The sequence below is a fragment of the Silurus aristotelis genome (genome assembly GCF_946808225.1).
Source record: "Silurus aristotelis genome assembly, chromosome: 6".
In the NCBI taxonomy this organism is placed as follows: domain Eukaryota; kingdom Metazoa; phylum Chordata; class Actinopteri; order Siluriformes; family Siluridae; genus Silurus; species Silurus aristotelis.
The window spans coordinates 590,247-607,663 of record NC_139579.1 but is presented as its reverse complement, the minus strand read 5'-3'; the positions used below and the strand labels follow the sequence as shown (position 1 = coordinate 607,663).

The 17,417-nt window shown below is 36.3% G+C and overlaps 1 protein-coding gene and 1 long non-coding RNA gene across 4 annotated transcripts; one reads left to right on the top strand and one right to left on the bottom strand.

The window, feature by feature from the left end:
* The first annotated feature begins 905 nt into the window (after positions 1-905).
* On the top strand, positions 906-11,247 carry LOC310728036 (uncharacterized protein). Of its 3 annotated transcripts, XM_083545082.1 has the most exons (4): positions 906-1,340; positions 1,430-1,524; positions 2,502-2,997; positions 3,506-3,883. In XM_083545082.1, the coding sequence occupies exons 2-4, from the start codon at positions 1,456-1,458 to the stop codon at positions 3,577-3,579; spliced, it is 639 nt and encodes a 212-aa protein (XP_083401208.1). In that variant the 5' UTR covers positions 906-1,340; positions 1,430-1,455; the 3' UTR covers positions 3,580-3,883. The 3 variants fall into 3 exon arrangements, with proteins under 3 accessions (XP_083401208.1, XP_083401206.1, XP_083401207.1); XM_083545080.1 differs by lacking the exons at positions 2,502-2,997; positions 3,506-3,883 and adding an exon at positions 9,022-11,247 and having other exon boundaries at positions 931-1,340; XM_083545081.1 differs by lacking the exons at positions 906-1,340; positions 1,430-1,524; positions 2,502-2,997; positions 3,506-3,883 and adding exons at positions 6,743-6,834; positions 9,022-11,247.
* LOC310728061 lies at positions 6,762-17,326 on the bottom strand. The gene is made up of 3 exons (XR_014534169.1): positions 17,121-17,326; positions 8,993-11,896; positions 6,762-6,814 (listed from the first exon to the last, which is right to left on the bottom strand). It is a non-coding gene; the product is annotated as an uncharacterized lncRNA (long non-coding RNA).
* Positions 17,327-17,417: the final 91 nt, after the last annotated feature.

Here is a 17,417-nt window from a genome sequence, read left to right as displayed (position 1 = left end):
AGATCTGTGCCTTGCCACAATTCTGTCTCTGAGCTCTTCAGGCTGTTCCTTTGTCCTCATGATTCTCATTTGCTCTGACATGCATTGTGATCTGGAAGGTCTTATTTAGACAGGTGTGTGGCTTTCCTAATCAAGTCCAATCAGTTTAATCAAACACAACTGGACTCAAATGAAGGTGTAGAGCCATCTCAAGGATGATAAGAAGAAATGTATAGCAGCTGAGTTAAATATACGAGTGTCACAGTAAAGGGTCTGAATACTTAGGACCATGTGATATTTCAGTTTTTCTTTTTTAATAAATCTGCAACAATGTCAACAATTCTGTGTTTTTCTGTCAATATGGGGTGCTATGTGTGCATTAATGAGGAAAAGAAATTAACTTAAATGATTTTAGCAAATGGCTGCAATATAACAAAGAGTGAAAAATTTAAGGGGGTCTGAATACTTTCCGTACCCACTGTAAATGCCATTATCCTCAAAATATAAGGCTCATTGCTTGAAAGTGTTCAGGAAATGACATCACCCCAACTGTACAGAGGGGACAATTGCCTGTCCCAGAATAGACATAATCCATTCCAAAAGCATTCATTTCACATGGATAGTTTTTTGCATGTTCTGTTCAAATTAACTTGTTAGAAAGGTTTTAGAAATGCAATGGCATAACTGATAGCCAGGTACACAAACAGTGAAGACAGAGCCAAAGAAAGAATGGTAGTAAGAAAAAAAGGTATAAATTAATGGATATCAGACAATCCCCTAACAAATTAAATATACACACAAAAGATGTGCTTAGCGTTGCACGCGTACCTTCTACAATTCCAGTCAAACAACATTAGTTTTGTATGATTTAGTAAAATCTTTAAACATGATAGTATTTAATGGTAAAAAGCAATATTCGAAGTTAATGGTAGCATACTAAGGTCAGCAATTATTATTTATTCTAAATAGTCCACATCTGCACTTCTGGATAGATGACTATTTCATTGGCTCTGTACATGTACCTCGCACAATCACAAAGGTGAATCTACTCTAATCGAATGTCTCTCCAAACCCTGCTTGTTAACTGCAGGTACTTCCTGCTGCCTTCTTTCTAAACCCCTTCTGAAGAGAATCACTAGTACAGAACTAGTTCTGGTACGGATCGGGCATTGACAACAACAATCCTATATTTTTTCGGCATACTTCAGACAGGAAGTAGACGCATTTACGCACATGCGCAGTACAAATCGCGTTTCCGTTACGGACCGACTAATCACAGCAGCTATAGACTTCTTTCACGCGCTCCGGTCCAGTTTTTTTTTTCCGTTTTTGTCCCGGATTTAGCGGATTTTTACCCAAAGGTGAGATACAGTAAAATGTAGCAGCTGAGCTGCTCGGGGAACAGCTAGTGGACATTCTGGAGTCATGATCCTCTGCATTTTTCTTCCAGTGTCCTGATTCTTTACACCTCTGATCATGAAATCAGAGTCCAGACGGAGATCTTTAGGAGAACCTTCACACACTCCTGCTGCTGCTGGATCAAAGGTACACTGCAACCCATAGCATCAGAGATTAAATGATGAGCTGTTTAAAATGAACGCTGATAACAAGCCAGATGGCCCCTGTCCTCTTTAGTCCAGAGTATCCAAAAAAATAAATAAAAAAAATTGATTCGTCTGACCAAAGAACAGTTTTCCACTTTGCCTCTGTAGATATTAAATTGAGCTTTGGCCCAGTGGGGATGGTTGTGTTCTGGATCATGTTTAGGAAATCATACCCATCCAATATTGATTTTCACCCTTGTCCCTTGTGCACAGAGATTTCACAGAGATTTCTCTCCAGATTCTTTTCAATTTATGTTGATATTATTTTCTGTAAATTATGAGACTTCAACTTTTTGCAAGTTGATATCGAAGAACATTATTCGAAAATTGTTCCTCAATTTGTAGACAGTTACATCTTATCTCAAGTCTGACTCTAATATACACTCTTTATACCCCAATCATCATATTTATTAGTTGCAAAATGTTTATCCAACTATTTAATTTTAATAAAACTTTTTTTAGACTTTTGTTGCCCTGTCCCAGCTTTTAAAAAAATTATTATTATTATTATTATTATTATTATTATTTTTATTATTTTTATTTATTTATTTTTTAGGAGTATTGAAGGAAGCAAATTCAGAATGACCTTGTTTTTTCCTAAACATGGTACATTTCCTCATTTTAAAAATTGTATATGTTTTCTATGTTCTAGTGTGAATGAAATATGGGTTTATAAGATTAAAATATTATTGCGTTCCATTTATTTTAATTAAAAGTTTACATTTGGGTTGTGTATTATCATTTTTTTTAGCAGCCCCACCAGCATTTGAAAACCTGAAAGTCTAGTTGCTATAGCAAATTACATTAGTGATTTAGTGTTTAAGCCGTATTAGATTATTGTTGAAGATATTTCTAATAACGTGACAAAAAAAAATATTAAATGATTCTGGTATACTGAATCTTGATTTTGTTTTCCAGATGCACCACTGCTCAGATTGTGGGAAGAGTTTTACTAAAATTGCTCTTCTGAAAACACACCAGCGTATCCACACAGGAGAGAAGCCGTATCACTGTGAACAGTGTGAGAAGAGTTTTAATTGTCAGAGTAATCTCCTTAGACACCAGCGTATCCACACAGGAGTAAAGCCTTATCACTGCGAACAGTGTGAGAAGAGTTTTAATCGTCTGGGTCATCTCAAAATACACCAGCGTATCCACAAAGGAGAGAAGCCGTATCACTGTGGGCAGTGTGAGAAGAGTTTTAATTGTCAGAGTAATCTACTTAGACACCAGCGTATACACACAGGAGAGAAACTGTATCACTGTGAACAGTGTGGAAAGAGTTTTACTTCTCAGAGTAATCTACTTAGACACCACCGTTTCCACACAGGAGAAAAGCTATATCCCTGTGAACAGTGTGGAAAGAGTTTTACATCTCAGAGTAATCTTCAAACACATCAGCGTATCCACACAGGTGAGAAACCATATCATTGTGTACACTGTGGGAAGGGGTTTACTTATCAGAGTTGTTTTCAAGTACACCAGCGTATCCACAAGGGAGAGAGACCATTTCTCTGTGGACAATGTGGGAAAAGTTTTCGGCGAAAGACGCATCTCCAGGAACACCAGCGTATCCACACAGGAGAGAAGCCGTATCGCTGTGAACAGTGTGGGAAGAGTTTTAGTGCTCAAAGTGCCCTCCTCAGCCACCAGCAGAGTCATACAGGACAGAAGCTGTACCTCTGTGGACAGTGTGGACGGAGCTATTCTTATCAAAGCTCTTTAAGGAAACACAAGTGCCCTAACATACATCTATCGGCTCATGATGTTAATTTGTCAAACTGAAAATCTTGTTCTTTAATTTCTTATTTAAAAGTGTGTACAGACTGTAAATATATGGAAACATTTAATTCTAATGTTAACAAATGGATCTTACAAACTGGACAGCTTTCTATACCATCAGAAAAATGTTGTGTTTACAGGCAATGTGGAGAGATTGTTCTGGACGAACTACACTACAGCTATACTCTATAGCAAAAAGGATGGGGATACATGAGCACCACACCCACCAGACCTTTCTGAACATGATCTGATGGAATGGCTTCAGATCCATTGTCCCTTGAGCCCAGTGTTCCTAAACTAGTTTTCTGATTTACTGCAACCCTGACCAGAAACACATGGTTACACAATAAGATCAGGGACTGAATTGTTTGGACCTATAAGATGTAAGATAAGGTTTGTCTGACCTTCAAGTCTATTTCACATCTGAAATGTTAAATGTGTAAACCTTTAGGTACTTTGCTCTGTTGCTTATCTTTTGTGTTTCTCCAACTTTAATATAATAAAGGTGACCTGTGATACATTTTATAAGTTTATTAGTCAAATTACATCCTCACCATTAATTCATCAACAGAGCCTGAATAATGCTCTTATATTCTGGGATAAGTAAATCAGCCAAACGGTCTTGCAGCATTGCCGTGCTCTTGGGCTTAATTGAGACTGAAGGTTTCTAATAGGATTTAAATATGGAGACAGAAATTACAGAATGAAGAATCAAGCTTCCCTGGCAGTATGATGGGTGACTGGGTTCAGCAGACTCAGAGGGAACTTCACCTGCTTGACTGCATTGTGCCAACTGTAAGTATCAACATATTAAAAGATAATGTTATAATTTAATAAAGTAAATGTAATTATTATGCAACATTTTACAGCATTAAAATATAGCATAGCGGTGTTTCTCCAGGGTCCAACTGTGACACAGTAACTTCAGGACTCTGGAACTGTATGCAGTTCTCACTGCTCTGAATGCAAAAACACCAGAGCCTTTATCATCTAATGGAAATAAGAAAGTTAATTAATAATCAAAATCTGGACTGACGTACTTCATGAACAACAACATAATAGTGTCTGTGGTTGAGGAGCAGGAAGAAATGTCATCGTGAGTAAGGTGCTGTGAAAAATTATTGTCTAGCATAGAGATGATAATTTTCATCAGTTCCTGTAGTTCTTTATGTTCATCATCCTGAAAAGCAGAGAATAAATTTTTTCTTGAGCCTTCTAGTTTATTTTCTTACAGATCCAGTTCTCTCAAGTGTGAGTTGTTGAATTTCAAAGTGGAAAGCAGAAAAGGAAGACTTCACCTTTCACTGTAGGGCTGCAACAACTAATTGATAAAAATTGATAATAATCGATAATGAAATTCGTTGTCACTGAAAGCAGTTATGGATTAGTTGTGCTGCTCAGGTTACGTTTAGCATGATGGTAAGATACATAGCCACTTGTGAAAGGGCGGAGAGTTCAGGGTCAACCAGCAGCAAGAAAAGAAACGCACTGGTGTGAGGGATGAAGGTGGAACATCACAGTGAGTAAAAACTCTAGAATCCTCATCATGTCAAAATGGTGTAGTTTAATGAAGTGCTATTGTGTGCTATAACTGTTTATAACTTCAGGAAAATCGCACTGGATCTGTTCTCTTGTGATTTGCAAGCATCAGGTCACACAATTGGTTCACTCATGACATTGTGATGATTCAATTAAAATGGTGCGGTCAAATACTAAATCTAAAAGCAGCAAATAAGGAGCTTGTTGAGGAGTGTATGGGGGTATGGGGTAAAAAATGTTTGACATTTTGCATTGTCAACTTGCCATCTTCAATTATCTTTCAAAAGAACACAAATTTTGATTTACACAATTTACACCTTGCATACTCAAATGTTTTGTTGTTGTTGTTTTTTTTTACACAGAAGGAAACGGCCCAGCATAAGTGAATTTGAAATCCCCCCATACACTCCTCAACAAGCAGCTACTATAAACATTAAAATGGCAAAATTAAAGGGGCTTTATATAGTTAAGCAAAACAGCCTATTAAAAAATGTGTGTGTGTGTGTGTATATATATATATATATATATATATATATATATATATATATATATATATATATATATATATATATATATAAATCTGATTAATTAAGAAAAATGTATCGTCTGATTAATCGGTTATCAGGAAAATCTTTATTTGCAGCACTAGTTCACTCTAAGAACATCGGGGATCAAACTGCCCTGGGCCATGAAAGAGGCAAAGTGTGCACATGCCCAGAGAATCCACAAATACTTCATGTACATCTGTGACACACGGGGCATGTATCGGGGCATCCAAGCCATCAGCAACCAGAGCACCTCATCACCTGCCTGCCATAGTGATGACTCGCTTCCAGATGCACTGAACAGCTTCTATGCTTGATTTGAAGCACAGAATAATGTGACTCTGAGGTAAGGTTTAAGGTGCAGGACCAGACAACATATTTAACAGGGTGCCAGAGGATGTGCAGACCAACTGATGGATGTTCTCATTGACATCTTCGACATCTCTCTGAGCAGATCTGTTCCAATGTAATTTAAGATTACCCTTGTAACTGTGTTTTGTGTCCTCAATAACTATCATCATGAAGTGCTTCGAGATGGTAATCATGATACACATCCAAGACCCTTATGCCTTCCTCTCTGGATTCACTGCAGTCTGCGTATTGCACTAATCGCTCCACCGATTTCCGCATCTCCACCACAGTCCCGCCTGGCCTTCAGACACCTGCAAAATAAGGACTCATATGTATGAATGCTGTATATAGGCTGCAATTCAGCATTCAATGAAGCCTTAAATAATAATAAAGCTTCAACTTAATTGATTTAACTTAACAATAAATACTCAGTCCTGTTTAAATTCTCCTTTTCATTGTATTGTAAACCGAAATCTATGAACAAATAAAAATGGAGAATGATGATAGAAGAGAATGAAGAATGATAGATGATGAAGTTATGTCTCTCATGAAGCACAAGATCGGGCACAGTGGCAGACAACCAATCAGATTTCACTTCCTGAAATTGTCTGAGCCAATGATGTTTGAGGATTTAGAACCCGAGCCCGTTGGCCCCGCCCACTGCGTTGTGAATAACTCCTGTTTGTACCTATAGACTTCTTTCACGCGCTCCGGTCTGAAGTTAATGTTGGGCGCGTGAGTTTTTCTCCACTTTCCGCGCGTGCACATCGACGTTCCTTTCGCCGTTATAAATCTATCGCGCGCGAGCTTCAACCCCGTTTTTTTCCCGGATTTAGCGGATTTTTACCCAAAGGTGAGATACAGTGAAATGTAGCAGCTGAGCTGCTCGGGGAACAGCTAGTGGACATTCTGGAGTCATGAACCTCTGCATTTTTCTTCCAGTGTCCTGATTCTTTACACCTCTGATCATGAAATCAGAGTCCAGACGGAGATCTTTAGGAGAACCTTCACACACTCCTGCTGCTGGATCAAAGGTACACTTTATTCATGTCTCATCTCATCTCAGAAAGTGTGGTGTGATACAACCACATTTCCACTGTGTTGAGCAGAAGTTTGGGGTTTGTTTCTCTGAGGGCTCCAGGTCCAGAGTGCTGTTAACTTTCTGTTATCTTTGGGTGTAAATGTCCACATTCTCAGTTTATTCTTTTCCCAAAGATGAGTTAGGAAAGAGTGCTGTAGAACCTGCTGAAATGTAACACCCATAATGCAGCCAAACATTTAACCCTTTGTTCTGAGCTGATGTATATGGTGGAAGCTGGTTTCCCACAGTAAAGAAATGCGAATTGTGATATATAAACTCTTAAATGCGAGTTCTTAAGTAAGAATTCTGACTTTTGTGAGTTTATATCTGAGTGTATAAACCTTTTATTTATTATTCAGTGCTGAAATGGGCTTCGTACATGTATCTTTATGGCGCTACTATAAAACAGTAAAGTCATTGCTATTAAAAAAACAAACAAACAACAATTAAAAGACACCAAAAATGTATGTATTGCTATTTTTCATCAAAACACAAACAATACAATTTCGTGTTTGTGGTGTAAATATATATAATATTGGCTCATATTCTAAACTCTTAAAACATCTCTATAGTCTAAGATTATACAGTAAAATGTAAAGGCAAAATCACCTTTATATTACTCTCCTTTATATGTTTGCTAATTCATTCAGTTGATCTTTATTTAGAGTGACCCTGACTATCACTGAATTACTTTTCTGTTCAGGTTGTTCTATTGTACAATTTTTAGGAAATATAAACATCATTGCTTCTAATCGGCATATTGAAACACTTGTAAAACATTATATTTTAAAGGTTTGCTCAATCTTTCAAATATTTCTCATTTCGAGTGTCCCTGTCCAATTTCTTTCACATTTCAAGTCATTTCACTGTATAGTTTTTTGGGAAAAGTAAAAATCACTCCAAATATCAGTGCATTTTTAATCATGTCCCATATGAAAACACTCTTTTTTTTTCTTTATTACTGTTTAAAAGATTGAGCAAACTTATAAAGGCAAAAGTTTTATGAGATTTAATAGAATAATAAAAAGGCATACTCTAAAAAAAAATTATTCTTTAAAAGATTGGGCAAACCTATAAAAGAAAATGTTTTTAATATAGGATTTTGATTGAAAATGCACTGAGTTTTAGAGTGATTTTTGCCTTTACTTCAGTAAAATAACTTGAAAATCAATAAGCTAATAGACTCTAAATAAGAATTATTTGAATGAATGGGCAAACCTGTAAATTAAATGATTAGATGTGCCAAACAAAGAAAAGTGTGGTTTGCTTGACCGCAGTAATAAAAAGTCACTTCCTATCATCTGGCTAACATGTAGGGATCCAGTCATTATGATCACAGTGGTAAAGATCATATCGTTGTATGATATCCACCTAGTGTTTTGGAAATCTTTGTAAGGATTAATAATGTATCATGAGCTATAAATGCATATCTGAATGACATTCAAGTGATTTCCTCCTGAAAAATCAGTGCATGAGCTTGGAAAAACAGTGGACCATGGCTAAGGTGACACACACTTGCAGTCTAACATCAAAGAAAGGCTTGTGTAAAGACCTGTAGAGGTAGAATGGGTCCATGTTGGGATTCCTGTTGTAAAGGAGGCTGTGTACATGTGCAGAATATGCAGAGGTAATTTTTGAAAATTTGCATTGTGTCAGGGTCAGAGGGTAGTCCGTGTCTGTGATTGGGAAAGGCAGTGAGTTGGTGTCATTCACAAGCCTAATGGTCTGTGTGTAAAAACTGTTCAGCCTCGATGCACTTGCTTTAACTCTCCTGTAGTGTCTGCTTTAAGGTAGCAGAATAAAAAAGGCTGTGCTAAGGGTGACTATTGTCTTATATTAATTGCTCTTCTGATGACTTTGGCTTGGAAGAGAATCTCCATTGTTGCTAAGTATGTTCCAGCGATGTTTGGGAAGCCCTCACCACTCTCTGTAGAGCATTATGATTTTTTGCTGAGCAGCTTCCAAACCGGTCTGTGATGGAGCTGGGGGGATGCTCTAATGTGATTTCCTGACCAGTTGTATTGTATTATGAGACCAGGTGTGATCCAAGAATCTGATGCTGCTTACCATTTCCACCTCTGTCTCTTTGTGTAAAGCAAAATTTATTGCACATATTGAATCTTTTTATTATGGTTTTCAGATACACCACTGCTCGGATTGTGAGAAGACCTTTACTAAAATAGCTCTTTTGAAAATACACCAGCGTATCCACACAGGAGAGAAGCCGTATCATTGTGAACAATGTGCAAAGAGTTTTACCCATCTATGTTCTCTTTATCGACACAAGCGTGTCCACACGGGAGAGAAGCCGTATAACTGTGAACAGTGTGGGAAGAGTTTTAGTAATCGGAGTAATCTCAGTAGACACCAGCGTATCCACACAGGAGTGAAGCCGTATCACTGTGAACAGTGTGGGAAGAGTTTTACTCATCAGAGTCATCTCAAAATACACCAGAGGATCCACACAGGAGAGAAGCCATATCATTGTGAACAATGCGGAAAAAGTTTTAACCAACAATCATTTTTCAAAATGCACCAGCGTATCCACACAGGAGAGAAGCCGTATCACTGTGAACAGTGTGGGAAGAGTTTCATTTGTCATAGAACTCTCCAAATACATCGCCGTATCCACACCGGAGAGAAACCATATAAGTGTGGACAATGTGTGAAGAGTTTTACTTCTCAGAGTAATCTTCTTAGACACCAGCATATCCACACAGGAGAGAAACTTTATTACTGTGAACAGTGTGGAAAAAGTTTTAATCGTCAGGGTAATCTCCAAATACACCAGCGTATCCACACAGGAGAGAAGCCGTATCAGTGTGGGCAGTGTGGGAAGGGTTTTACTAATCAAACCAGTCTCCAAATGCACCAGCGTGTCCACACAGGTGAGAAACTTTATTGCTGTGGACAATGTGGGAAAGGTTTTACTTATAAGAATTATCTCAAAATACACCAGCGTATCCACACAGCAGAAAAATCATATTGCTGTGAACAGTGTGGGAAAAGTTTCGCCTGTCAGAGTAGTCTCCAAGTACACCAGCGTATCCACACAGGAGAGAAGCCGTATCACTGTGGACAATGTGGGAAGAGCTTCAATCACCAGCGTAGTCTCAAACTACACCAGCGTATCCACACGGGAGAGAAGCCGTATCACTGTGAACATTGTGGAAAAAGTTTTTATAATCAAAGTCAACTCAAAGTACACCAGCGTGTCCACACAGGAGAGAAGCCGTATCAGTGTGGACAATGTGGGAAGAGTTTTACTCATCAGAGTACTCTTATTAGTCACCAGCGTATCCATACAGGGGAGAAACCATATTCCTGTGAACAGTGTGGGAAGAGTTTTAATTCTCAGAGTAATCTCCATAAACACAGGCGTATCCACAATGAGAAAAAGCGTAAAAGGTAAAAGATTAGGGAAAAGAGCTGTAACATATAAAATTTCTTTTTAGTGGGATGTAAAGTGAAATTTAACAGTAAATATAGTGGAATTTTTTGTTGTTTGATGGAACAGTTTCCGATCCATGACCTCGTGAGCCCAGTGTTCCTGATCAATTTTTTTTATTTAAAAAAAGAAAAAAATTAAGTGCTTTGATTTGACAGAATTCTTTTTACCAGGCATAATAATAATTTGTGTTTCTTTGCTCATTTTTGAATAATACCCATGATACAGTTTATTAGTCAGATTACATAATTACCAGTCCAATGATCAACAAACCAAAACAAAATGTACCACATATTCAAAGTCACATTCAGAGACAGCTGTAGACATAAAACGTTCATACAGGTGCAATATAATATATACAAATGTTTTGGAGTCCTGAATCTAACTAGATTTTCAAACTGACCGATTGTGTTTTAGGTTTCTGAGGTATTATTGTTATTCTACTATTTCTTCTTCTGGCCTGAGTGTCTGGTTAATTAGAAAATCTGCTGTCTTGGATTTTGTCCAGAATTTATCCCACTGTTTAATTTTTTTTTTTTTATACTAAAGTTCTTGAATTTTGGTGATTTTAAATCCACCAAATTCTTTGGTCAAAGTAGGTGAGCTGCATTTCAGCAATAACTGCGCACATGCAAAACTTAGTGACTATTTTTGAATGCTATGAATTCTGATTATGCAACCAATTTTATTTACTACCACCTGCTTGTTAAAGCTTACAACAACAACTAGATTAGGAGTCTGCAAGCGTTGCATCTAAAGGAGCCATTTTGAGAGCCAATCTTACCATGTTTTTTCTAGCAAAGGGACAGTGGCTTTGTGGTACTTTAGTTATACCCTTTACCTGTGCTTTTCTTTGGATTTAAATGTGTGATTACTTTGCAAAGTTTTGCGTCAACATTAAATCTCAGTTAAAGAACCCATCTTTTGATGCCTCATCATTTCCATGGCATTCTCTAAAAAAATTTCATGTTTATCAGTTCTAAGAATAGATGTTCTGATATTTGAATGAACGATTTATTCATCTGTTCTTCGTTGTTCTTCGGTGGTTGCTGACCCCCAACCTGGATCTTTCTTTTATACAGAGTCAACACTGTTCATACTCAAAACATACACATGATGAACAAACCTACAAAACAAACTAAAATGTATGCATTTTTGTTTCATTTGGTTAGTTAGGGAAGCAGAATAAAACTGAAAGACACAGTATTCAGGATTTTAAAAGTAAAAAGTTTAAGATTATAGTTAAAACCACTTCCCCCTCCACAGGATAATTCTCATTCCCAAATGATGTTCTATACTCCAGCCCATTTGATGGTGATAATGCATAAAAAGCTGGTCTAAAACTTGTTAATAAACTGGAAAGAAGATGCATGGCAATAATGGCTTTAGAATCTTTGTGTGGACCACTTCTATAGATGCTCAAGACATACCCTCCTTTCTGGTTATTTCCTATGGCACAAGTTCTTTCACAACTCTTGGGACACGTCCATCCATCAGCACCATGCGTTTTTTAACAAATGGTTCCAAGAATCCAGTATTAGTATAACCACAGCAGCAATAAACATTCCTAAAAAGTAATTTTACCAATAAGATAATAAAGAACAAATAATCTATCACTCTTTACAACAGAACAAATGGTAATTGTGTTAGCCCTTCAGTGGGTGGTGGTGAATGCACCGCCTCTCTCAGCTTTAACAAGCCTGTAGTAGACAATATACAGCAAGAGAAGATATATGACCTACGAGAAAGCTTACTCAGAATCCACAACATGAATTAAATGTGACATTTGTATGGGTATCAGCACATGTGTGAGCTCAGGGCAATGAGACTCTTTAAAAATAAATTAAACAAGCATTAAAACTAATGCTAAACTAAACAAATTTTTTAAGTAAAGATTAATAAGTAAAGCAGAAGTCGAAAAAAATCATGAATTGGCAAGGACAGTGGGTTAGAGAGCAATGGAAGGCACCAATACAGTATACAAAAGCAAGTTTATTTCAATTCTATTTTATTAATATACTGTAATTAAGTTACAAATCCAGTTGGAGGCGAGATTAAACCATAAACCTGGTATGCAGACCACCAATAAACAAAAGTAGAAGAAGAAAGACGAAGTTTTTACCTTGTGCTTTAAAATCGGCTCGTGCACATCGACGTTTATTTCGCCGTTATAAATCTTTCGCGCGCGAGCTTCAACACCGTTTTTGTCCCGGATTTAGCGGATTTTTACCCAAAGGTGAGATACAGTGAGATGTAGCAGCTGAGCTGCTCGGGGAACAGCTAGTGGACATTCTGGAGTCATGAACCTCTGCATTTTTCTTCCAGTGTCCTGATTCTTTACACCTCTGATCATGAAATCAGAGTCCAGACGGAGATCTTTAGGAGAACCCCCACACACTCCTCCTTCTGCTGCTGGATCAAAGGTACACTTTATTCATGTGTCTCATCTTTCACAGTCTGGTGTGCTAAAACCACATTTCCACTGTGTTGAGCAGAAAAGGGTTTGTTTGTCTTAGAGTGATACATACATACATACATATATACATACTTTATTCATTAAAATATAAAAAAAGTTGCTGTTAACTTTCTGCTATTTTCTGGAGGTAAATATCCACATATTTTTCTTCCATTGGCTGCTCCAGCATTTAATGTAGATTACTCTAGCAAGCATTTCTAATAACATGATGGGAGACAAAATCCAAAATGATTACAGTATATCGAAACTTTTTTATGTTTTCCAGCTGCACCACTGTTCGGATTGTGGAGAGTTTTACTAAATTTGCTCTTCTGAAAAGACACCAGCATATCCACAAAGGAGAGAAACCATATCAATGTGAACAGTGTGAGAAGAGTTTTATCCAAATGTCTACTCATCAAAGACACACGCTAATCCACACAGGAGAGAAGCCATATTGCTGTGAACAGTGTGGAAAGAGATTTACCCAAATTTCTCATCTCAAAGAACACCAGCGAATTCACACTATAGAGAAGCTGTATCATTGTGAACAGTGTGGAAAGAGTTTTAGTCGAGAGAGTATTCTTTAGGTACACCAGCGTATCCACACAAGAGTGAAGCTGTATCACTGTGAACAGTGTGGAAAGAGTTTTATCCAACCATCTCATCTTCAAATACATCAGCGTAGCCACACAGGAGAGGAACCATATCACTGTGAACAATGTGGCAAGTGTTTTACTCGTCAGAGTGTTCTCCAAATATCCACTCAGGAGAGAAACCATATCACTGTGGAAAATATGGGAAGAGTTTCACTTATCAGACTAGTCTCCAAGTACACAAGCGAATCCACACAGGATTGAAGCCCTTACACTGTAGACAATGTGGGAAGACTTTTAGTCAAAAGGCACATCTTCAGGCACATCAGCGTGTCCACACAGTTGTACCTCTGTGCACAATGTGGGCGGCGCTATGCTTATCAAAGCTCATTAAGGACACACAAGTGCTCTAATGTAAAGCCATCAGCTCCTAAGTTAGGGATTACAATTGTTTTTTTAAAGGGATGAAAAGTACAATTGTGTAACTAATCGGGAAGTTTTAATTGTAAGGTTGATGATTGTAACTGACAAACTGGAAACCTTTTCAAGACATTAGAACATGGTTGTGTTTATAGCAATTTGGAGAAATAATTCTGATTTGACTACAGCTAATTACATTACATGGCCAATAGGTGATACCTGTGCATCACATCCTTAGGTGCCAGCTGAACATGCTCTTATGGAAAAGCTTTTAGTCAATGGTCCCTTGAGACCAGTGTTCCTGATTTAGTATTCTGATTTACTGCAACCCTGAACAGGTTAACAAGGATACACAGTAATATCAGTGAATGAATTTTTATTTAGAATTTTTGTACTATGGTACTTTTTACTCTTTATCCTTTGTCATTATTATGTGTATCTGCAATCTCTTTTTCTTTTTTTTATTTAAAGCAACTGATGAATGTTAGAATCAGCTTATTTTGAAGCATAATTGAGGGGAAAAAAGTTACTTTGTTTCTAATTTCTGAAGGGGTGATTTGTCAAAAGTAATAAATGTGTCAGAATAATGAATGGTCATGCGCACAAATGCGTTTATAAGGCCATGAGTGGAGTCATTGTTTTTAGGGGGAATTTAATCCAGAAGGAGAATGCATTATCATGCTGGTCTTGTTACACTTGCAGGTGGTTGTATGGCAAGTAACCTTCTTTCAATTTGCTCGATTTGTCTTCCATTGTACCAAGGCTCTGCATGGTATTTGCAGTCACAGGTTAATCAGTTGGTGACTGAAACAACTAATAATATTCCATGCATGTAGTCATATGCAAATCCAGGAACCATGTCAAAAAACATCAGCAGCATACGAGGGAATGGGCCTTTTACTCCATTTATGCATGTTCCAGATTAAGCAGCTTGCTAAAGCCAGTTCTGATGCTAAGCAACAACTGGCTTCACTGATTGCAAGGAAAACCCTTGTAAACATTACCCTTTTCTACAACTTCTTTTTTTTTTATAACACCATTTACCACTATGCTCTCCATCAAATTGCTTGACATTCTGTCCAGCAAACAAGAGTCACAATTGTAAACTGTAAAAAGAACTACAGACCTTTCTCCCTTCAACTGACAAGACAACCCATGTTTTTCCAAGACTTTGCAGTTCATTAGCAAATAATTGTAAAAATGTGTTTATTTGGACTGAATTCCGAAGTAACAAGTGTACAGTGCAGTGTACTATCTTTTTTTTGTTGCCACAGAAATAATTTTGAAATCAGTCGCGTGCTGAAAAAATGCGACTGTAATTTCTAAGGTAGCAAAAAAATTACAAAGCAGTCTGCAATTGTTACCTCAGAAGTATATATATTTTTTGTTATCTCAGAAATCAGTCCAGTGCTGATCAGAATTATTTCTGAGGCAACAACAAAAAAATATTTTTGCAGTAGCAAATAAAGTAATGACTTCTAAAATAACAAAAATTGCATTGTTTTGTTAACTTAGTGTTATTTAATTTGTTACAATAAAAAGTATTTCTGAGGCAAAAAAAAAAAGGTTTCTGAGGTAACAAAAAAAATATTTTTTGATACCCCAGAAATCAGTCCAGTGCTAATCATAATTATTGTTAAGGTAACTTGTAAAAGTAATGGTTTCTCAGATAACAAAAAGTACACTGCACTGTATTTTGTTGTTACCTCTGAAGTGTAATTCTATTTTTTTTCTTGTCAGAAATCAGTGCAATGGTAATCAAAATTATGTTTGAGGCAACAAACAAAAAGTAGTGATTTATGAGGTAACAAAAATGCAGTGTACACTTGTTCTCTTAGAAATGTAGATTTTTTTTTTTTGTTACATTAGAAATCAGACCAGTGCTAAACAAAATTATTTCCTAAAATACTAAAAAGTGTACTTATAAGTGTACTTTTTTGGTTACCTCAGAAGTGTCCTTTTTTTTTACCTCAGAATTTTGCTGAGAAAATTTTTTTCTGACGCAACAAAAACAATTTCTGAGGTAAAAAGAAAAGTACACTGCAGTGTATACTTGTTTTCTCAGAAGTGTAATTTTTTTTTTGTTACCTCAGAAACCAGTCCAGTGCTGTTAAAAATTATTTCTCAGGCAACATAAAAAATATTTTTTAAATTACATTTTGATCAGCACTGAAAATATTTCTTAAGTTTTTTTTTTTTTTTTTAAGTTCACTTCTGAGGTAACCTAAAAAGTACACTGCAGTGTACTTTTTTGTGTTACCTCAGAAGTGAACTTTTAAAAAAAAATTTACATTTAAAAAAATTTTGAACAGCACTGGACTGGTTTCTGAGGTAATTAAAAATTACACTGCAGTGTATACTTGTTCTCTCACACACCAGTCCAGTGCTGTTATAAATTATTTCTCAGGCAATATGGAAAAGATTTCTTAAGTTACAAATACAAATATCCCAGTTCACCGAACATGCTCTATCCATGATCCGTCCAGATCTGCTCCTTTACTACTGATATAAGGTAACAAAAAAGTACATAAGTAATCTTTTTGATTTAGACTGATTTCTGAGGTAACAAAAAAAGTACTCTTTTGGTTACCTCAGAAGTTAACTTTTTTTTATTAACTCAGAAAGCATTCCAGTTCTGATCAAAATTAATTCTGAGACAACAACAAAAAAAGATTTCTGAAATAACAAATAATGTAATGCTTTCTGAAGTAAAAATAAAAACGCAATGTACACTGCTAATCAAAATTATTTCTGAGGTAACCAAACAAGTAAACTGCAGTGTATACTTGTCCCATCAAAACTGTAAATTTTTTGTCACCTCAGAAATCAGTCCAGTGCTGATCAAAAATATTTCTGAAGCAATTCTGAGGTAACAAAACATTATACTACAGTGTATCTCTTGTTTCCCTTATATGTGTATTCTTTTGTTACCCCAGAACTCGGTGATGATTACAATTATTTTTCAGGTTACAAAATAGTACATTGCAATGTACATGTTAACTTAGTAGTATACATTTTTCTTACCTCAGAAATCAGTCCAGTGCTGATGGAAATTATATATATATATATAAAAAGGTTAAAAAGGTTTAAAAAAAATTATAATAAAAATATATATATATTTTTAAAACCTGATGCTTTAGAAAATGAATAAATAATAATTTTAACAATAATTGTGTCTGAATGTGTATATATTGTGTATAACAATGTAATTGTGTGTCTTTCAATGTGTGTGTCTAACAATATCATTGTGTGAGTAGTCCACATAGCCCAATAAAAACTTAATGATCATTAAAACATTTCATTCAGATGAAGAATCTCACTCATACATCAGCCCAGTGAATGTCCACCTGGTCCCCAGTCATAATCCAATAAATACTCAATCCTGTTTAAATTCTCCTTTTCATTGATTTGTGAATTGAATTAATTTGTGTGAATCTCCGTTTATTTGTAAACCGAAATTTATGAACAAATAAAAATGGAGAATGATGATAGAAGAGAATGAAGAGTGATAGATAATGAAGTCATGTCTCTCATGAAGCTCAACCACTAAATATAAGGCACAGTGGCAGACAACCAATCAGATTTCACTTCCTGAAAATGTCTGAGCCAATGATGTT